The sequence below is a fragment of the Scomber scombrus genome, chromosome 18 (assembly GCF_963691925.1).
Source record: "Scomber scombrus chromosome 18, fScoSco1.1, whole genome shotgun sequence".
In the NCBI taxonomy this organism is placed as follows: domain Eukaryota; kingdom Metazoa; phylum Chordata; class Actinopteri; order Scombriformes; family Scombridae; genus Scomber; species Scomber scombrus.
In genome coordinates this window covers 11132918-11155153 of record NC_084987.1, presented here as the reverse complement: position 1 = coordinate 11155153, position 22236 = coordinate 11132918, and the positions used below count along the sequence as shown (strand labels likewise).

Genomic DNA, 22236 nt, shown 5'->3' with positions numbered 1-22236 from the left:
TCCCATTTTAGAAAAAAAAATACTGTAAATTAAAAAGAAAAATATAATGTTTGCAAAATTCTATCTGGCATACAATTTCTATATGCACAGTATTGAGAATGTTGAAGGTATCAGCAGGCTATGAACTATAGCTGGTACCCAAACAACCCACCACAGCTCATTAAACTTTAATTAGTGCCACCTATTTAGTTCCTTAGTACCAGCTGTGCTGATTCTGCTGCTGTTTGTCAAACTTGTGAACCAAGCTTTTCCTCTGCCAATAATCATTACCACTCTCAAACTACTACAGACTGTGGCCTTGAATGGGGCACAGTTTGCTGTGGCCCTTGATTAGTCTCAATATTGTTTCGACGCCAGACTGGTTGTACAGAGAGGTGTAAGACTGATAGAGTAATCTTGATTTTGCACTCAAGACTATCCTAGTGTGAGACAGCTGCAATAAAACTGAGATAGACTAATTTAAATTGGCTACTCCACTCTCAGACTAAATGAGCTTAAAGCTGTTTTTTCCATTGTAATAGCCCTTGCTTTAGGTTTAAAACACACTTGAGTCAATTACCCTCTAAATTCTGTTTCTTGTATCTCTGTGTCTGCTGGCATTGGTCATGTCTTTTGGTTATTTTATGAGATGATAGCCACAATGATGGTTAAATGTTAGCCATATAAACTTCTTTCAAACTACAACAGTGACTTACACGTCTTTTCAGTGTGTGATGAATCTTAAAGGAGGAGTGTGAATGACAAAACAGACCACAATTTTATGAGAAAAAAGAAAAAAGGCAGAGAGTGACAGAAAGGAAGCAGTGGAGCAATGGAGTGGAAGGAAGAGGCGGGGCGCTGATTGTGAGCAGGAAGACGGTGTGACAGCTGCTAATCAGATTAGCCTCAGCCTTGGCTGTCTAATGAGCATCCCCCTTTGTGACAGTCATCTCACAACGCTGTCAACCATGAACACACGCTCAACAAGATTCTCTATAGCCCCTCTTCTTCACAGCCAGATTAGGGAGGGAATGCATCAAAATGGAACCAAAACAAAGGAGAGAGACAGCGAGAGAAGGGTGGTGGGGGTGAGGAAAGATGCTGAGGACTCACTGGGGAAGTTTCATTCATGTGTGAGTGTTGCGGATCACAGAATTTTACCCTCTAATGCTCAAGTATCTCTCTGCCAGAAGGATATGTGTTTCCTCTAGTCTCACACAGTCTCTCTTTGGGCAGATTGTCTGTCTTTCTGTCTCAGTGTCTTTACAACACGAGGCTCCCTCCAAGACTTCAGAGTGATTCAGAGAACAGCTCAACATCTACTCAACTGAAACACAGAGCACTGTTAGGATTAATTGCTTGGCATTCTCTTGAGCTGCACAGAAAAGTCAAATCACATGCCATCACTGTGGCTGAGAGAATATGGTCTTGCACATCACAGGCAAGAGGTTTCTTATTAATAAGAGAGAATAACACAGAGAGAGAGAGAGAGAGTGAGAGAGAGAGAGAGAGAGAGAGAGAGAGAGAGAGAGAGAGAGAGAGAGAGAGAGAGAGAGAGAGAGAGAGAGAGAGAGAGAGATAGAGAGGGTGGGAAAAATGAGAAAAATCAGAGCCTGTCATATTGAGGGTAATGACCTGTCTGGACGTCTTCATCATGTCACTGTGATAATGATCATGGATACTGGAGCCACTGCATAAGCAATCCACCATGAGCTGACTTCTAACTCATTTAATTTAGGGGGCACCAGCCAAGCCCAGATCACTTTCAGCTTGTATTTGTGTGTTTTATTGATGCAGTATATCTTTATCATCTTCAATGAGATCCTAATGAAAACATCTTCTTTTTTTTCTCCACAGGGGCCTCCAGGACAGCATGGCCCACGAGGCTCTCAGGGGCCCAATGGTGGAGAGGTAAAGAATAGCATGAATTCATGCTTATTGTCCAGGTGTTTTTTTTCACTATTACAATTTGGATCAAAATGTTCATCACTATTGTAGTATAATACCAAATAGACAGTGTTATTGGGGAAAGAGTAATGATATGTTTTTTTGGTAAGAGGACTTGGGTTTAAAACATTAACATACAGGTGCTCTTTGGTAAATAAAAGGGAATTTCCAAAATTGCTATAATTCTCGGTTTGTTTGTTTGTTTTTTGCAGTTTATATCAACAAGCTGTCATATGCATCTTCACAGCCACTTAATAAATTCCTTTATTTCTAACTCCAATATGTTCCTAATAAAACCAATGCAATGGAACATGCACAGATTACTAAAATCAGTGTTAAACTAGTCGAAACAGTAACCGCCCTAGCATGGTCCATTTAATTTGGTTATGCTAATGAGCATAATCAGCTTTACCAAATATTATTATGTGCCTCCCAATTATGAATAAATGTATCAGTCTTAAAAATGTGTCAAATTTAGTCTGGCATATTTGCCTTTTTAAGATAATTCATTGACTTTATTCTCTTATCTGGATTTGGTCTTTTGAAAATTATGTTTCTTAAATATTTAAATTATTTATGTATCTTCAATTCGAATTGAGAGGCAACCTCCCCTGATTATCACTTGTGCAATTTTGATGTTAAATTTGCCCTGATAGTGCCAATATTAAAGTTCTAATATTTTCAAACTATGGTAATTGCATGCGTATATGAGTAATAAAGAAAACATGATAGTGTATCAGCTTTGGAATTAAGGAGACTTCCATTATTTATAGAGTTATCTAGTTCAAACTGAACAACAGCTTATCCTTACACACCACAGATACTTTTTACTTTCCAGCCTGTTGTTTCTATGTACAGTATACAGTCTCTTCGTTTGAACACTTCCTGCCACAGACCCTCCACTGCTTTTGAAATTTGAATTATTAAATAGTATTAGGATATAATCCCTGGGAGAGAGTTATATTTACTGCTCTATGAATCATTAAGAAGTATTAGCCTATCATCCCTGAGAGGCAGTTATATTTACCTCTAGTAATGGCCATCTCTCTACAGACTTTCATGCCGGTCAATTATTCAGCAGCGTGCTGCAGAAAGCTATGTGAGCCATGCTAATGCCCCATCACAGGAAGCGTGGAAATACAGCAGTGCAGAGATGGTGGGATCCATAAATGGACTGATACAGGAATAGTGGAAAAGAGTGAAATGGGTAGGGATGGCATCAGAGGAAAGCAGTTGACAGCAGGAGTTCAGTAGTAGTGCATGGCTGTACTCAGCTCTCATGTTTGTGCACTCTACCGAAGACATGCTTTTACTGGGTTTGTCTCAAGATGCAACACAACATACTCTGACATACTGTACATACTTGCACACAGAAAACAAACAGGCAAACTTGATTGAGAAAGGGGAAATAGCTTCCAACCTACTGTGTGACTCAGACAATATCCACATACGTAGCAAACCTGCCACTCAATATTCTTTCCTTGTGTTGTGATAATTCTGTTCCAGTTTCAACAGTCTGTGAACAGAACTGCTGACAAACAAACTGAAAAAAAGAAAGAAAAAAAAACTGCACCAAGAACTCGGTTTTCAAATGAATATTTCAAACCTGCCCTTGTTTTCTGATGTTTTAGTGTTCAAGTGTTCTCTTTCCTCCTGTCCCAGGGCCCACCTGGAATGCCTGGTGGAGTTGGTCAGCCTGGACGTGTTGGAGAGAAGGTTAGCATTCCCCATTAGCAACTACACAATATGTGCACACATACAATGGTGGTTTGTGTGTGTGGGCTTGTGCATTTGTGGTGTGTTTTTATCTTGCTGTGTCTTCTCTCTTTTCTAGGGTGAGGACGGAGAAGCTGGAGACCCTGGAGCAGCTGGAGAGCTTGGCATTGCTGTGAGTCACATTTGTCTCTCGTCCCTTTCTTTCTCAATGTCATTCTTTCTTTGCTTTCTCTTCTCGCCCTTTTCATTGACTGTCATATATTTTTGTTGGTGTCTAAGGGTGCTAAAGGTGAAGTGGGGGAGAAGGGTGACTCCGGCCCTCCTGGTGCAGCTGGACCCCCGGGACCCAGAGGGACACCAGGAGAGGATGGCCCTAAAGGCAACCTTGTGAGTATCTTGTCAGTCAGTCAGTTACCGTAAATGTCACACATATGAGGGACTCTGAATCATTCTTTGGTTCCACAGGGCCCTCTTGGATTCCCAGGAGATTCAGGACCCCCTGGAGAACCTGGTGTCAATGTGAGAGTTATTGTTTTTTTTTTTTTTTTCATTTTTATCATTAATTTGTCTTTAATGTATTTTTAATAAGCTCTTATGTGACATTTTTTTCATCCAGGGATTAGATGGTGGACCAGGGGCTAAAGGAGACAGTGGGGATCCTGGCAATGCAGTGAGCAGTGTTTTTTTTCTTTCTTTAAAAAAAAAAAAAAACATATTTATGACTGCATATATCGAAAACACCAGTAGCTCAGGTGTGCGTAGCTGAAATCTTCTTTATCACCGTGGCCAAGCTTTCCTCTCAGTCTTTATGTGACTGGGTGGATGTGTGTCTGTATTAACTTTTCTCTTGTTACTGTTATCTGCAGGGACCACCAGGAGCCTCTGGAGAGCCAGGTCCTTCAGGACCTCCTGGGCGCAGGGTGAGCTTAATGTATTTTATGGGTTTGTATGAATGTGAATGTAGCTGTATGTGTTCATGTTGCTTTGTAAATCAAGTCTTCATAACAACAATGCCTTTCTCAGGGTCATATAGGTGCTGCAGGAAAAGAAGGGAAGCAAGGAATGAAGGGAGCCAAGGTAAGGATAAAGACTGGCACAGAGTTTAATGGTTATATATGGTGCCCTTCAACTAAGGTTTCTGATCTACTTAGCCCCTGATACAATGCCGTCTGGCTCTTTCCTTTTTCTCTGTAGGGGACACCAGGAACCGAGGGTCCGATAGGGAAGACAGGCCCAGTGGGACCCCAAGGGCAGCCAGGGAGGACTGGTCCAGAAGGGTTTCGAGGCATCCCAGGTCCCGGGGTCAGTACACAATACAAAATACTGACTGCATAGGCCTGATATTAAGCCACTATTGAAGGAACACACAGGCAACCATAATAATTTAAACAGCATGATGTCTTGCTTGTATGCTTTGACATACTGTAAACTGATCTGTACGTCATGTGTTTATTCTCCAGGGTGAGCAAGGGTTAAATGGGCCACCAGGACAGACTGGACCATCAGGACCAATAGTAAGATCCTTATATTTGGCTGATATGGATGCCAATGAAATGAGAGGAGGGATTTGGGACATTTGCCACAATCAGGACTTAAATCCATATTTTTCACATACAGAATACACAGCACTTTTGTAAGCGAACTAATGTATCTGACATTTCTAACAGGGACCACCAGGACTTCCCGGATTAAAAGGAGACCCTGGAAATAAGGGAGATAAAGTGAGTGTTAAGTCCCAAACAGAGAGAATACTTGGCACCTGTTTAAACCCTGGGAAACAATATTGATAAACCATGTCTCTGTCTGCAGGGTCATGGCGGGTTAATTGGCCTTATTGGCCCTCCAGGAGAATTTGGTGAAAAGGGAGACAGAGGCTTGCCAGGAAACCAGGGTACACAAGGGCCTAAAGGAGATGGAGTACGTTTTGTTGCAATCTGATGCATCTGATACAGTTATGCACAAAGAAAGTTCAGTTCACTAATTAGACATACTTGTTCTTATATTTAGGGTGTTTCAGGTGTACCTGGTCCCACTGGCCCACCAGGACCACCAGGACTGTCAGTAAGTGACAGTATACTTTATTGCTGTACATCTTAATCTAGAAGGTCATGACATAACAATAGGAACTGTACACGAGGAACTGTATAGGATTTTTTTCAACTCTATTGCACACTTTTACTTATGGTCTGCTGTATCTCATAATTGTTAATCGAAAGGTAAATGTTCTTTGTATCAGGAAAACATTTTAATCTCAAGTTATAATTTTGCAAAGATTCTGCAGTTGTAAACAAATAGAAGCAAAACACTTCAGAGGAGCATGAGAGAAGAGAGGAAATTAAGTGTTGACATATTGTAGCTAAAAGCAAAGGCATCAAAGAGTTTCAGTAAACTGTTTATATAATTGTGGTGGAAAATGGTTTTATCAATTAATCAGTGAAAGTCAATAAGTATTTATTATTTATGGATAACATTTGAAGATTTGGATGTGAGGGTTTCTAGCTACAGTCCTGTTATTACTCATTGTTACTAAGTGGTGAAAGTAAGAATTTTGAACATAACCTGTCCTATCGCTAAGCAGAAGTGCTGATTCTGTGCATACTGTATGCATACTTAAATAATTACAGTTTTTTAAAAAGTTTTAATATATTTTATTCACATTTCTACTGCTTACTTACTCCTACCTCCACTCATAGGGTGCAGCTGGAGAGAGAGGGTCGAAAGGAGACATGGTGAGTCCTGTATAGTGTCTTATTCCTGCATTGCCATTCCTGTACTCACACATCAGCTTGGTTAGCAGCTGCTAGGAACATATGCTACAGAAGAGAGAGAAAGTGTGTTTGTTGGCTTAAATGTACCATGCTTCATAATCATAATGCTCCACTGTGTTTACAGCATGTCTTTGGAACTAAAAGCCTGCTGTACAGCCACACTTGCCTTGTGTGTGATTTTTCCATTGGGCCCTTTTAATAGGATTTGGTTCTGGTGTGTGATGTTATGAAAACCACTATAGTGTGTCTGGAGAGCCACGGCTTTGACCACAGAGTGCTGATGCACACAGCTGGCTAATCCTATAAAGCAGCAGTCATATCTGCCTGGATAAAGCCGGAATTTAGCCAAGTGATGTGAGAGAGGCTCCAGGTGCGAAATGATTGACACAAAGTTTTGTCTTCTTCTGTTCTCCAGGGTGCTGTTGGTACCAGAGGTGATTCAGGCCCTGCTGGTCCCCCAGGACCTCCAGTGAGTGCCTCCAATGATCCACATCATGGCCTTCTCGGTGCCAGTGTTATCGTCTTTCTTTCCACTTCACCTCTTGTTCACCTTTCTGTTCTACCTCCAGGGACCCCCTGCAAGAATGGTTCAGCCCCTGCCTATCAGGGAGGGCAGACGGAAGAGAAGAAGGGACTCAGATCGACAGACAGGAGGAGCAGGCCCATCCAGGGAGGAGGATGTGGATCTGGATATAGAAGAGTTCCTCCAGGGAGATCAGCCTCTAGAGGATCCTGAGGGAATGGAAGAAGTGTTTGCCACCTTGTCTTCCATGAAAACCGAAGTGGAGCTCATGAGGAGGCCCCTGGGAACCTTTGAGAGCCCTGCCCGCACCTGCAAAGAGCTCATGATGGTCCAACCTCACTACAAAGATGGTTAGTAGACATGAAACTGTTAACACACTGTTTCATAATGAAGCCTGATTACACTACCATAAAAAACTACTCCAGGGAAAACTGGACGTATCAGATATGCATGATGTATGATTGTCCAGCATACACCCTTTTTGATCTTTTCTCTGTGCACTTTGTAGGAGAATATTGGATAGATCCTAACCAAGGTTGTCACAGAGATTCCATCAAGGTCTACTGTAACTTCACAGCTGATGGAGATACATGTCTCCACCCTGACAATAAGATTGAAATGGTAAGTATTCAATCTCTTGCTGTCATCCTTTGCAAAGCTGACCCTAAAATTGTGCTAAACATCCTCCCTCTCTCCCATTGTGTGTCAAGGTGAAATTAGCAGCGTGGAACAAAGAGAAGCCAGGAAGCTGGTACAGCCAATACAGGAAAGGCAAGCAGGTACAAAAAAATCAAACCTCACATCCTACCATTAATCTCAGTTGGCTCCAAATGCCAGGCAATCTTTTTTAGCTAAATTACTCATGCTAATTGAGAGTGTTTGAATGATATTCATGCACATAAAAGAGGTGTGAGCATTTGTGGGGGGGTGTGAAAGTGTAGGCATACATGTGTGTCTATCCATATGCACATGACTGTATGTGAATGTTTGTTTTTATTCATAAATCTGTTCACTGTATAATTTGATATTAACCTGTTACACCATGTGCAATATGAGAACTGACTTGATATTGCCAGCAGTTGATTTCAGCAGTCAGGATGACTCACACGAAGCCATTGGCAGCTCTGTCTCATTGATTCGCATTCAGGGCAGCATGCTCAGAACACTGGCCTTTCATGTGCTCCAGATCAGAGGTCTCATAACCCTCTCAGATAATCACAGAGCTTCCAGCACAATTGCAATTTACCGACTTTCTCACACAAAGTCCTTGGATTTGCTTAGGGTTTCATTTTCTTTCCTTCATTTCTTTCTTCCTACTTTACTCTCTGTCTGTTTTGATTCTGAAGAAAATTTGCTATAACCTTGCTCATATACACTGCTTCATCAATACAAGCTAGGGTGTTGGTAACTTCAGAGACGGAAATAGAATAAGACATAGATTATAGGCTCAGTTTTTCTATAACTCCATTTCTTGTTTTTTTGTTTTTTTTCCCAATCCAGTGAGATTTTGTGTCATTTAAGGGTTAGGGTTAGTTTTAATTGTAGTTAGCATTACAATACGGACCTACAGTACAGTACACATAATATTTCTCTGTCTGTGTTGCACACTACTATCTGTGTATCTTTATTGTCCAGTTCTCCTACATTGACATGGATGGGAACCCTGTGCATGTGGTTCAACTGACCTTCCTGAAACTACTGAGTGCCACAGCAAAACAGAGATTCACCTATACCTGCCAAAACTCGGCAGGCTGGTTTGACAGCACATCACGGTCCTACCAGCATGCCCTCCGCTTCCGGGGCAGCAATTATGAGGAACTGACACAAGCCAAAAGCCCCTTCATCCATGCAGTGCATGATGGATGCCAGGTCAGTACTGGGATATGCCAGGGAAATGGACTGGCTGGACAAATAGGAATTAGCTTTAATGAGACTAATGTGTGTATCAGTTGTGTTACTGTTGTCAGCTGGTGCATGATTCAGTAACAGGGTAGTCATCAAATCACTGACTTGAATAGGGATTTAGGCTAGAGGGACTTAGTTGAATTAAACCAAGTAAATTCTAATAATGGCTTTATTATTTCTCTTTCAGCTCCGCAAAGGTCAGGAAAGGACTGTTCTAGAGATTGACTCCCCCTCAGCAGATTTGCTCCCTCTTATAGATGTGGCTCCAGCAGACTTTGGCAACAGCAACCAGAAGTTTGGATTCGAAGTTGGACGAGTATGCTTCAGTGGTTAGCACCTTGCCAACAACACACACACTAAAGACATGCACAGCAGAAAGAAACTGGACTGTTACCGCTGCCCCAAACAATATTTATTATATTAAGTTCCTGTATGTGGTGGGTTTGTGGTATTATTTAAGACTTTTCATCAGCCAATGAAACAGGTTCTATGGCTTTACAACAAGGAGAATGGCAAGAAAGAGGACATGCAACAGTTGGAACAAAGCACATTTACCAAAGGGAAATATTCCAATTAGATATTTAATTTCAAGTGTTTTTTTCCTCTTCACTGTTTGAATGTGCTATAATTGATCCTTTAAGAATTAGGAGGACTGCACCACTTGACGATGACCACTTATAAATCAGATGAATCTGTACAATCAAAGAACAGAAAGTGAGACTTTTCAGACCATGAATGAACTAGTTGCTACCTAATGTTTTACAAAGACTGGGACTGAATAAATCAGAGACGTCATCATACTAATTTGCATGCTCCGATTTCACTATAATGATAATTGCATAGCTGTTGTGAACTAGCCTAGCATATTAATTCCACACAAGCACCATAATTAATTTATGTGTGGTGGAATGATAAATTGTCCTTTTTTACCCTTCAACTGCAGTTTGTTCAGAGAATTACCTTGATTAGTATTCAATAGGCGTAGCTAGTTATTGAACCCAACACTTACTTGAAAGAATAAGGTTGTTTCCTTTATTGGACTGCTTCCATCCTTGGGCTTGATAATAAGCTATTGGGCCCTCCATGTCTTACACAGTACAGTACTGTATATGTCAACATCCTTTCTCCTGTGTATGTACCTGTCATGACATACCTCAGCAACTAGGTTGGGGATATTTCAGGGCAAGAATTAAGAGCATTGCTGATTTAAATGCTCTCTAGTCTTAAATGCAGTCCTTTACACCAAGAGACATTTCACACATCCTTTGAATGCTCTTGAAAGCTGCTGACATAACCTGTTTTCACTTTTCTGCCCCTACTCAGAGGTTTTTATTTCTCTGCTTTGTTGATATGTTGAATTTAGAACAGAATGTGTTGCTGTTCATTTGACAAGATATGCTCTTCAGTGGTGCTAAAGATGATTCTGTTATTTTTGTGTCACTGTGTTTGTATGTCTCTGGGGGCAGGATTAAAGGACAAGAGAGAGAGAGAGGGTTATTGCTCTTTCAGCAGTAAGAAACACCCTCAGAGGCTAGGGACTAGTCTACTGTGTTTTTGCACATCTTCTGGCTGATTGTGCCAATTTCACAGGGCCGATGAAAAGAGGTTAGGGACATTTCAGAGCAATGTGGTTAATCGCTTTAAAGGGAAAATCCAATCTTAAACAGAATTTACATTGTGCATTGTCAGTGATTTTGGACAGTAAATTCAGTATTTTTATGTACAAAAATATCAGTCTCCTTAAAGCAGAAATCACAGCACCAAGACTGGAAAAGATGATGTCACCAGGTGAAATTTCTTTCTTTAAAAATGCTTTTTTTTTTAAAAATATATTGTAGAACTGTGAATCAGAAATTGTCCTCATAAACCAGTAAAATTACCATGGCTGCTTTTATACGGTCATAGCTGTTAGTCCATTATTCACCGTTGGTGGAGCAGCACCCGGATTGGTTTTTAGATGACATTATTACTACAGTCTGTCTCCGTATGTCAGCTTCAGCAGAGTCTTCTTCAAATTAACAAATGGAGCTGTGAAACATTACAGAAATTGACATGTGTATGTAAATTCCATTTTACGGTTGATTTTCCCTTAGGCAAATGAAATTTCTTAATGCTCTGCCTACCTCTTCCAACTCAAACAGTAGACTGTGTATCCAGCATGTATAATTTTGCAGTTCACTCCCACTATTCTATTTGTATCATAGCATTTAAACATTCCAGTGATTAACTACTCTCCTCCTGTCCCATCCTGCAGTCCCTCTTGTGTATAGTTTGTTGTACTAATTTTATATACTGTACAGTTATTCTTAGGACTTTATGAAAAATAACCTGTTGCCTGAATGAAAAACAAATGTACAATGTCAATTTGATGCGCGAATAAAAAGAAAGAAGAAATCATTCTGTTTTCTGTTTCTTCAACAGATATTACAGGGTATATTGAACAATATACTGTATATGAGAGCTTGCGGTTGCCTTCAGTGTCCACTCAGAGTGTATTAGACTAACAAGAGTACTGTAACACTCACTCAACAAGCTTTTCAATCAGCATCCCCACATAGCCAAATGCAATCAACTCTGATTTGCTCCTGGGTTCATTTATTTCAATATTTATTTCAAGTCCTGTTTCAGTACTAAAGAGGGAAGGTGGGGAGGAGACAGAAGACCAAAACCGTTTTTTGTACCAGGCTGTGTACATGTTTATTTCTGCTGTAAAGTTGGGCATTTTAACATGGGGGTCTATGGGGATTGACTTGCTTTTGGAGCCAGCCTCATTGGCCATTTGAGGAAGTGCAGTTTTTTGGCACTTCTGCGTTGGCTTCATTTTTTCAGCCCCAGAGGTTGCAGCCTGGGCGAGAAGAGAGCAGAAAAGAGGTCAGTATTGAAATGGTTGAGCATAAGAAATTCAGCTATGGAGATTTAGTCTGTTCAGTGGAGGTAACACAAGCTGTGTTGATGGGTATTTGTGAGAGACAAAAAACAAGTGGTAAATTATTTTTAACCATACTTTTTTCTGAATTTCATCATATAATCTTTTTGTGGCTCTGTCTGCCTACTTATCTCTGTTGCTACCCCAACACACATGTAATAATTGCTTTTTGTTCTATTCACACAGGCTCATCCACACACACACATACACACACCCATACAATCTGGAGCCTATTCTTTCACACACATTAAAGTAAGGCACTCATCCCCTTTGGGGCCCATTGTTCAAGGTTAGCGTCAATGGCAGAATAAGGGTTACCATGTTATTTTTTTCTGCGTTCTGCTCGCTTCCACTCAATTGAATTTTAACCACACTAAGCTCTTGACCAGAAAGGTCATCTGTTGCCACTACCTCAGAATAATGATAAAGCAGAAGAGCAGCGTGACTGTCGATACGGTATTTCCACAGCACTGTGCCCTTTTCCGTTTCCATTCAACCCTCTAGTGCCCACCATTCCTGTGACATTGTGCCTCCAACATCTACTTGCTAAGCATTATCGATAGCATCACTTCAGTGCTATTAACAACTATTGTCTCCATCGTATCAGGTGAAAATCTTGATGTTAGAGTAATATAGAATAAACCCTCAGAATTGAGCTGTCAACCATGGCAGTCATTTGAAAACCATTTATACACAGAGTCTTTCAGAGATAAACCAGCTTGAGAAAAGTAATGAGAAGAGCTTTTCATCCAGCTGATCCAGGAGCTCAGCTCTATGAAAGCCTATGGATATCCCACTCCCATGTGAGAAAATGTGTATTTTATGCTTTTATGCTCACAAATATAAACATACAACACACATACAATAAGTGTGTGAATAAAAGCTGCAATAATCTCTTTCTCTAAGCCTTAAAAATAAAACAATAAGACGCTCTTAAGCTTTTTTTAAAATGCGACCTATATTACAAAAAACTCACATGTGGTGTGGGATTGATAGTAGAAACAGGAAGGTTGTTCTCAAGGGTTGAACTGCAATTCAAAAAACTGTCAAGGAAGGACTTGCACACAAAGAACAAAAATAGAATTCAGACTATAGTCCATCCATCCATCCATCTTCTTTCCGCTTATCCGGGGTCAGGTCGCGGGGGCAGCAGCCTAAGCAGAGAAACCCAGACTTCCCTCTCCCCAGCCACTTCGTCCAGCTCTTCTCGGGGGATCCCGAGGCGTTCCCAGGCCAGCCGAGAGACATAGTCTGGATTTTAAATATTCCTATTTGTTTCATTACAGGGCTACTGATATATATTATGTTGGCTGTTACACTGGGAATGTATCCATAAATGTATGTATCCCAGTATAACAGTATAACAGCTGAGTATGACAATGTGTTGATACTATGGAATTATATATATATATATATATATAATTCCATAGTATATATATATATACATATTTATTCTTTCTTAAAGTCTTTGTAATGACCTGATCTGAAGGCAGTTGGCTTCATTGGTGGGTTCAATCCAAGATCACTGATAAGGTGCACCTGTAGAGTAACCCACATATAGGGTGACTTATCATTCATGCCTTCTTTTACACTGAGGAAAGTCCACCAGTAACTAAAACATTTTCATTCTTGCACTCAATGCACTTTTGCAAATTTGTTCATTGTCTGTACAGCCCTGTGTGTGTAGTGTAATAAAGTGAAATATTTAAAGGTGCAGTGTGCACAATTTATAGGAATCTAGCAGAACAGACTTGGCAGATATGGATAATATTCGTATGTTTTCTTTAGTGTAAAATCACCTGAAAATGAGAGTCATATTTTTGTTAACTTAGAAAGAGCCCTTAATATCTACACTCTGTGTACAAGTCTTTTCTTTCTGCAAAAAAACACAAAGGTTGCAATATAAATATCCACTATTTTGATTTATTATAATTGTTTCATCCCAGTAGCAAAACAAAACACCCATGGTTGACATAAACAGCACTTTCCAAACTAAATCATTGCAACTTTCTAATTTTTGTTATTATTTATTAATTTAAATTTCCTAACCTGGTAAGTGAGTTATGTACAGTATACTTACTACAGTGTGGTGAAAAGGTTTTAAATGATGCTTTAAAATTAAGCAGATATATAAGGATTGCTTGGTATGCATTTGTATATGGAAAAGTATTCTGATATTTTAAACTGCATTTTAAAGAAACTAGTATTTGACAAATTGCTCTTTTGTATTCCATAACAATGAAATTAAATAAGAATTGCTGAACTTTGCATGATTGATTAGGAGCATGATCCGGAAGACACCATCCCTGCAGTACTTTATACTTTGATGCAATCTAGACAGAATTGTTGTAATATCTTAGTAGTAATCATAATAATTAATAGTATCTGTAATGTTTTATCTAGAAGGTGACACAATGAAGCTGACACACTGTGATCTGGAACCCTTATCTGTGTTAGATACAGAATATCTATGGTCACCTTGTCAGCTTTACCTACAGATGTGAAAATGTTATCGTTAACGTTTGCCAGTTTTACATTGCTGTTCACTACTACTTCATCACAGATTTGAGCGGAGTTGTCAGTCTATATTCTGCATTGATTAACTACTTTTAGGCCCAGGAGTACATTAGTGTAACTCACAGTCAGCAGGATCCTTAGCTGCTGCATTTTGGAAAAAAGGTTGTCTCTCTTTCTCTATCTTGCTTCGCTCCATTCTCTCTTATCTTTCTCTCTCACGCTCTTCTCACATCGCTGTCTCATTATTCCCGAGCTGAAAATATTAGAGATGTTTCTTTGTTGTTTATTGGACTGTCTAGTCTCTCTCAGACTCACTCTCTCTCTCAGACCCCCCCCCCCCTTCTCTCTCTCTCTGTAGGTTTCCCTGCCCTCCGCTCCTCTCCGGTGACATTGATTCTAACTAAGCTGAACGTGTCACAAAGTCACAGTGAGAAATGAACAAATTAAACAGACGTTCGGATTAATGAGAGAGAGTCAGTTGGAATATCTACATTTACGGGTGAACAGGGACATTCCCTTGGTCTCAAGTTCTCAACACATCTACCCAAATCCGGATGTTGTGTCACAGTAGATAACAGCAGACATTATTTTCCACACCACTGATGTGTGTATGAGTGTGCATGCTTGTACTCAGTTTAGCATCTTGTACTGTACAAGTGTAATAACTGTAACTTGGATCATCTCTAGCTCTTCTGAACATGCCCTTCGATGCGTGAGTCTACTATATGTGTGTGTACTATAATCGTGAGCATTTGCAGCTGAGCAGGGGTTCTCTTATTAGTGTGCATGCAAGCACCTCCCCTGCCAGGTCCTATCCACAGCTCCTTTATCTTGGGAAGGGTGAGGGGAATCATTTCCGCAGACGCCTTTTCCATCAAAAGCACTTATCGACAAAGCTAACATTAGTAAATCAGTTTGAAAAAAAATGACTTGAAGGCGAGGGAGGGCAATAGAAATCTCTGGGCAAGTGGACAAAGAGCTTGGTGGTGGTTCGGAAACCCAAGGCCCTGTGTGTTTGAGTGTCCGATGATTATCTGGTAGACAGAAAGCCCTGATTCATACATAGAGCTTGAGAACACCCCTACTGCTGCCAACACACACACAAACACACACACACACAAATTCTACTCCTAATTTGTCATCTGCTGCAGCTCTCAGCGTCCACCGCCACAACTGCTATCACTATCACTCGCACTACCATGCCATCCTCACTTAACTTAATCCTCAGTGAAAAGAGGACTGAGTTGTCTGCAAGCTCCCCAAGACAGCCAAAGTAATCAGTGCTGTCTTCTTTACCAGAGTGGGAGAGGGACATTGTGGGAAATAGGATGGGGTGAACGAGAGAGCAGGAAGAAGGAGAAATAGAGCAATAGTCATTTTGACAGGCATGTGTTGTATGAATCAGTCAGGCCAATTTAAACATGCGCAGCTGTTCGGAAATCCAAGGCAGACAGTGTTAATGATCAAACTTAGCCTTGATCAGGAAAACAGGAGGAATAGTAACAGGGGATCTGTATTCCACTTTGTGTGTGTCTGTGTTTGTGTGTGTGTGTGTGTGTGTGATTTGTTAGTGAGTGAGAGTAAGTGAGAGCGAGAGTAAGAGTGAGTGGTAGCTGCATGACCCCATCACTCAATAGAGATGATATTTTCCCCATAAATCACATGAGGCAGCGAGGGAAAGAGCAGGGACAGACAGAGACTGAATGATTCAGCTGCGGGAGTACACTGGCTCAGACCTCAGCTGAAAAGCCAGGGAAACTAATCGTTTCCATTCACCTCTATGAGTCTGCCTGCTCTCATCTGTGGTCCTGAATGCAAAGAAATCCTCATCTTCTCTCCACCTCTCACTCCATCACCCCCCCAGCCCCCCCCTCCTTCTCTCTCCCTCACTGAATGATCAATGCATCCTGTCCTGTATTGGTTCCTGTAGCAGCACTAACTTGGTTGTTATTCTATCACCGAGAATCAAACGTGGCAGCATTTCATGGTCACCTGGACACTTTTAATAAATCTTGCGAGGCAGAGGTGAACTGCAGAAGAAGCAGAGCTTGTTGTGTGACGGACAAGGAAAGGATTGCTATTCAAGAGCCTCATTTAGTCTAAAGAGAGATTTAGGCAAAAAGCCAGATGTGAGGGTGCTGAAACTCACATAGTAGTTGAAGAATGCAATGTTTTTTATCTTGTAGGAAATTGCCAATATTGTACAATCGATATACTTATACTAGCAAAACAAAGGCATAGTATATACTTACTGAGGGGATAAAGTGCATCCCTTTCTCTCCATTTGTCGGTGCAACCGGAAAATGTTTGAATTAAGCTTTCATATGTTTCACAGTAATGAGTACAATTGGGCCTGACTCTGCTGCTCTTCAATAATTCAACCAACCTGAGACATGAAGCAATATTCTGAATCTGTAATCAGCAATTATTCCTGCAGTTACTATTTTTCAATGTCTTTCTCCCTTCCTTCCAATTCCAGACTAGTTTTTCTCGTTTTTATCATCACACAAAAATGTATTAATAGCTTTGACTTGGCAGGGTGAAGTTCCTGCATGGCACAGAAGCAATTAGTTGGTAACACTGTATCACTTATAATCATCACAACTGTTCTTGCATAATGAATTAAATTTCTTTCTTGTTATGACAGATCAATGTCTTTTGGATGATAATTTCTCAAAATCAACAAAACATTTTCAGTTGAAGAAGGATGGCGGCTATCTGCCAATGCCTTCTAAAATTCATCACTGTAAAAGTATGTGAGGTTTTTCAGTACTTTATTCTGTCATGCAAAGAGAGAATCCCAGCCTTGACCTGTTTACTGGGATATAATGTACCACTACAAAAGAAAACAGGACAGGCCGATGTTAACATAAAGCTACTATTATTAAGTCTTCATGCTGGTGTTTCATTTTCTTTGACTACCCCACATACTGTGCAGCACAAACAGAGGTCTTTAGTTAAACCCCCAGTTCTCAATCCACTTCCTCTAGGACACATCAAACAGCCATTTCTAGTCAAGTCCCATATGAATGCCTGTTCCAGCATCAGATGAAAGTGCAGTGATGTACTGATTGAACGCTTTGCTGCCTGAATAAACCAGAATCTACTCTGTTTAAACCACAACGCTTCAATTTGAATTCTAGTGAAGATGCATGCCCCATAGAGGCTCCGTCCGTTGTATGTTTTTTTTTTTTTTTTACACACGCGTACAAGTATTACAGTCATGTTGTAGAATCAGTGTACGCTTATGTTAGAGAGACTGTGTCTTGATGTGTGTGCCTACCGCATTGCTAATGAGAGACTAGGGGTTTCAGGGTTTCAGGTGCTGGTGCTTTGAGAGAGGAGGTGAGTGACAGGGCTCATGAATAGTGATGGTCGACAGCTGCTCATTAACCAAGAGACTGTCTGTCAGCCAGCAGACTGGAACAGCAGCCCTTCCCCTACTTCCCCTATGAGTACACACTCTTGCACATAAACACACACAGGCATGAAAATATGCAAAAGCCCATACAGATGTGCCTACAATCACATGAACACATAAACACACACACCCATAGAGTTCAGCTCCCCTTCATCTGGGTCCCCTGTGCCTGCTGTGGAGCGGAGGGCAATCCTGCCTTTCCCCTTGACAGCATGAGCACAGTGTGGCTATTACCTTTGTGCTCACACCACTCCCGCTGGGGCAAGACCCTCACTGAATATGGAAACACCTGCCAGATGTACATTCTGAATAAGGCCCAGAGTGCAAAAGGTACAAAAGATTAAGGTTAAGTCAATGCCAACAGAAGTGATATTCACTTTTAAAGTTATTTAAGGTGTGCTGGGAAAATGCCTTAAGAAATGAGACCTCACCTCAGCCTCACTTTCATTTTGACAACCTTGAAATAAAGTTAAAATTCAAATAAAATGTGACCTAGATATGTGTGTATTTCATTACTTGTACAATTGTGTTATGTTGCTCTTCAGAATTAATCTATTTGAAATTGCCTACAGGAAAAGCAACTAAAAGTCTGCAAGCAAACACTGGCTGCATAGTTGTACAATAATATCTGTAAAGGAGCACTTTAAAGGTCAGTGCTCCTTGCACAAATCAGGGTAGGACAGGAGTGGACAGTATTGGAAGCTTATCTAAGAGGACGATGTAAATGTGATGTGACACAGCAAAAATGCAAGTAAGAATGATAGTAATTGAGAAAGACAGTGTTTGCTGTGTCATTTGAAAAGGTAATTTCTATCTCAGAGTCAAAAGTTGTCAATACATTTAAGGAAAAATAATGTTTCTTTTTTTCAGAGGGATATATGTTGTTCTGTTTCCTACCAAATTCAACTCAGTAAGCACAATCAGTGGTAAATATAAAAGGAAACTGTTTGTTCACTGCACTTGTTTCTTAGTGACAAAGATAAACATCTACTGTTGAGATAGTCCTGAATCCAGGTCTATGGTCCCTAACTATTTTTAAAAATGTATTCTTTTTTTGTGTGCATTTTTTCCAAACACTTGGAATATACTTTATGCCTACAATAAAAGACAGCAAATCATCCTAAGGCATCTTCATTACCAGCAATACACAATACAGAAATACTGCAGCCCACCCCCTCACACACAAGCAATGATCTCCAAGTTATAACATTTATCAAATCTAACAAAATAAAGATTAGATCTGCTTCCTGCTTTTATCATCATCTGCACTTGCAAAGCTCCAAAGCGAAGATGATAGAATTGTTGGTTGTGAGAAATCTGTTGTTTACTTTCTGTGATACAGGGCTTTGAAGCTTGACTGACCTGATGCTTGATGCGTGAAATACAAATATGGTGTGAAATGTGTTGATTTCAATGCTCTGGTTCCTTATTTTATTGGCATGGTCACAACACAATGCCATTTTGCAACTCAACAAGGATTATAGGCTACCTGTCTGACAATGTGTGCGTTTTCCAAATGTCCACCATATAGATATTTACAGTACTGACAATTTGTCAATTAATTACCATTACAGCTATCAGTTTTCCAAGAAAAACTGTCTGTACATTTCAGTAATGTGTTTAAATTAGCATTAAGCTGTATTTGTTATATTAACTAGCAACAGGATACACACTGTAGTAAAGAGATGCCAAATGACTTGGCAGGTATAGAGTCAGAGCTGTAGAGTCAGCAGATAGCCAGGTAAGGCAATCAAACCAGAAGAGCTCAGGCAGGACGGCAGGAGATGACAGGTAAACAGCAGGTCATAGACATGTTGGCAACTAGCAAACAAGTTTCAGGCAGGCTGACAGGCTCAGGCAAAAAGAGATGATCTGCAAATACTAGAGAAGTTATGTAATTTTAAGTCTGCCAGATTGTAAATTTGCAAACGTGTATATTAACTTTGCAATCTGATGGCAAAAAATGACTGCTTGCAGCTTTAATTACAGATGATAGCGTATCTATTAATGATATATATACATGTACTGTATGTGTACACATGCCAGCAGATCATACTAATAGAAAAATAACCCAGATGTATGTTCTTCAGTTATGTCTGTTAATAATTGGAAAGAATGTTGATAAGTTTACTCCTTTTGAATTTAATACTGGGTTACTCTACTTCTCTAACTCATGATCATGCTCATTATACACACCAAAGTCCTGTCTACACCTCTGACAGCGGGAGACATAGTTAAAATATTCATATGCAAATTAGCATTTGATATAATCTGAAACTTCTTTTGACTTTTTGAGCAGCCAGTAACTACCTTCCATGGAAGGGAAAGGGAAATCACTTTTGCTAAATGTCTACTTGGGTGGAGAGCATTTATTTAAAAACCTCACTCTCACTCATCTTAAAGCCAACTCCCTTTTCTTGTAAGATTCAGAGTAAAGGAACAATGAGCATGTAAGCTATAGATGCCAATGCACGCAGCAGCACCTCTAGTTAAAAGCCTCTGATGGAATACTCCTTTTGTTTGTAATCGATCGAGAAAGAAAGGCATCCACCGTGTAATTGTAGCCTCATTTGATCTCAAATAAACCATGATACACAACAGAGAGAGCAAGGCAAGGATAAGATGGATACACCTTCATTATACCTAACACACAATCCAGTACACTCACTGCCTTGGCCTTACCCTTGCATGAACACACACACACACACTCATTTGCACTCTCCTTTTAAATTATATTGCCCTCCCTCTGCTGGTCTGTCTTTTTCTCAAATCTCGCTCTGTGTCTTGTCTTCAATCATACTCAACAAACAACTATACACACAGGGCGTGCACACACACATTCAGTCTCGCTGCCTATCTTGGAATGAGCCCGGGATTGATTCTAGTCACACTAGAGTGGGGCGAAATGAGCAGTCACTCTGAATAGGCAAAGGCGTCAAATAATACAGATATGAACGTTGGAGGAATAATTGAAGAAAGTGTTTTATATGTAAAAGACAGAGGAGGATGGAGTGGAATTGAATCTCAGAGACAATGAGGAGCGGGTTGTGTCCCAGGGGTCCGACTCACAATGCCTCAGTCATGTTTGAAGAAAATAGAGGATAATTAGAGTGGTCAGTAGCTTCCATTAGGCCCAACACTACTCCGCCTCACTCTTCCTTTATCTCCCCTTCTTTCACTTTCTCTCTTCCCATTTGTTACCCTTCTTAGCATCTCCCAGTCAATTGTGAGTTATCTCTCTTTCCATTGCTCTTTCTTTGTTCTTTTTTCATCCCAGCCATTGCTTTTCTGTTTGTACCCTCTGTTGCTCTTTTTTTATCATTCACTCTCCCTCCCTCTTTCCCCGCCTCCCCATTGCAGGCGTAGGGCTACATCAGTAGAGTTGATCAGATATTCCAGGCACACATGGACAGCGCTGACGGGCATAAATCTTGAGTATTTTGAAGTGCCCATGCAGGCTTCTTCAGACTGCTTGTCGTGAGTAGGAAAAGCTCTGTGGAACCAGTGTATGAAAGCCCTCGCTACTACCTCCAGTTTCATGCCAAATCTCTTTCTCTTACTTTTCTTTACAGAGTGTCAACCTCTGCCTCTACAGGCTTTCCTACTCACTCTCTGTGTGCCTTTCATCCTGAGCCAGCTCAATATGTGTTAATACTAATGCATCTTCCAACACCTCCATGTCTGAGCACTGTGCACTCACAGACTGAGAGGTGGCTGATTTTCAAAGGTACCGCCACCTTGGAGGTGCTCACAAGTTGTGAGCAGAGCAGCTCCATTTTCTGATCCTTTCACCTTATCCCTTGTTTTTTCACATTACATATTGGCCAGCTTGTCGGCATGACAACAACAAATCTCTATGGCAACAGACTAGCCAGCAGCTAGATTCCTGGGTGTTTGGACATGTACTGTTGCTTCAAGCTTTCCCGGGTCCCTTGGTTGAGCGACAGTAGATTACAATCAATATTTCCTTCCAAGCCAGAAGGAGTTAAAACCTGCTCTTGTTAGCACTCACAGACACAATCTACCATCAGCTCTGCATCTACTTGGAGTACCAAATTTGGCATTATACAGGCCTTCACACAGACGCATAACATCACACTGAGTAACATTTTGAAGACAAAATAAGAAATAACGCTTCCCAATAACTGCCAGACTTTCATTGCCCTGTTTTTGAATTCCAATCAGCTGTAAGTATCATCATAAACTAAGATTACTCCCAACTAATATACAGCCAGTCAATATTGTACAGAGATGAAAGTCATTACGAAATCAATTGTCTTGCTCTGTAATCACAGAGGAGATTCCTGAACCTTCCCATAAACATTTGTCTCCCTGTGTGTGGCCACAAACAGACAGGCAGCACAAATAAATCTCCACACTCTGCTCTGTCCTTGTGCTCTCTCTCTCCCCCCCTCTTTCTCTTTTCAGATGACTTGTCCTCTGTCTCCCTCTCTCGCTCCATGTCCCTGGATATTGATTGGGACCCTACTGGAGGGAGCAGGGATAAGATAAATAAGGAGTCAGTGGCCATGAA

General features: G+C 40.6%; 1 protein-coding gene across 1 annotated transcript in view; it reads left to right on the top strand.

The window, feature by feature from the left end:
- col5a3a (collagen, type V, alpha 3a) overlaps positions 1 to 11235 on the top strand; it is a 48704-nt gene extending 37469 nt beyond the window's left edge. Inside the window, exons 48-67 of the mRNA XM_062438878.1 lie at positions 1837 to 1890; positions 3589 to 3642; positions 3761 to 3814; positions 3922 to 4029; positions 4108 to 4161; positions 4259 to 4312; positions 4509 to 4562; positions 4666 to 4719; positions 4837 to 4944; positions 5103 to 5156; positions 5310 to 5363; positions 5452 to 5559; positions 5650 to 5703; positions 6336 to 6371; positions 6826 to 6879; positions 6980 to 7283; positions 7442 to 7554; positions 7644 to 7712; positions 8569 to 8802; positions 9026 to 11235. Coding sequence (XP_062294862.1) covers positions 1837 to 1890; positions 3589 to 3642; positions 3761 to 3814; positions 3922 to 4029; positions 4108 to 4161; positions 4259 to 4312; positions 4509 to 4562; positions 4666 to 4719; positions 4837 to 4944; positions 5103 to 5156; positions 5310 to 5363; positions 5452 to 5559; positions 5650 to 5703; positions 6336 to 6371; positions 6826 to 6879; positions 6980 to 7283; positions 7442 to 7554; positions 7644 to 7712; positions 8569 to 8802; positions 9026 to 9172 — 1821 coding nt within the window. The 3' untranslated portion in view covers positions 9173 to 11235. The remainder of the gene's footprint in view (positions 1 to 1836; positions 1891 to 3588; positions 3643 to 3760; positions 3815 to 3921; positions 4030 to 4107; positions 4162 to 4258; positions 4313 to 4508; positions 4563 to 4665; positions 4720 to 4836; positions 4945 to 5102; positions 5157 to 5309; positions 5364 to 5451; positions 5560 to 5649; positions 5704 to 6335; positions 6372 to 6825; positions 6880 to 6979; positions 7284 to 7441; positions 7555 to 7643; positions 7713 to 8568; positions 8803 to 9025) is intronic.
- The last annotated feature ends 11001 nt before the right edge of the window (positions 11236 to 22236 follow it).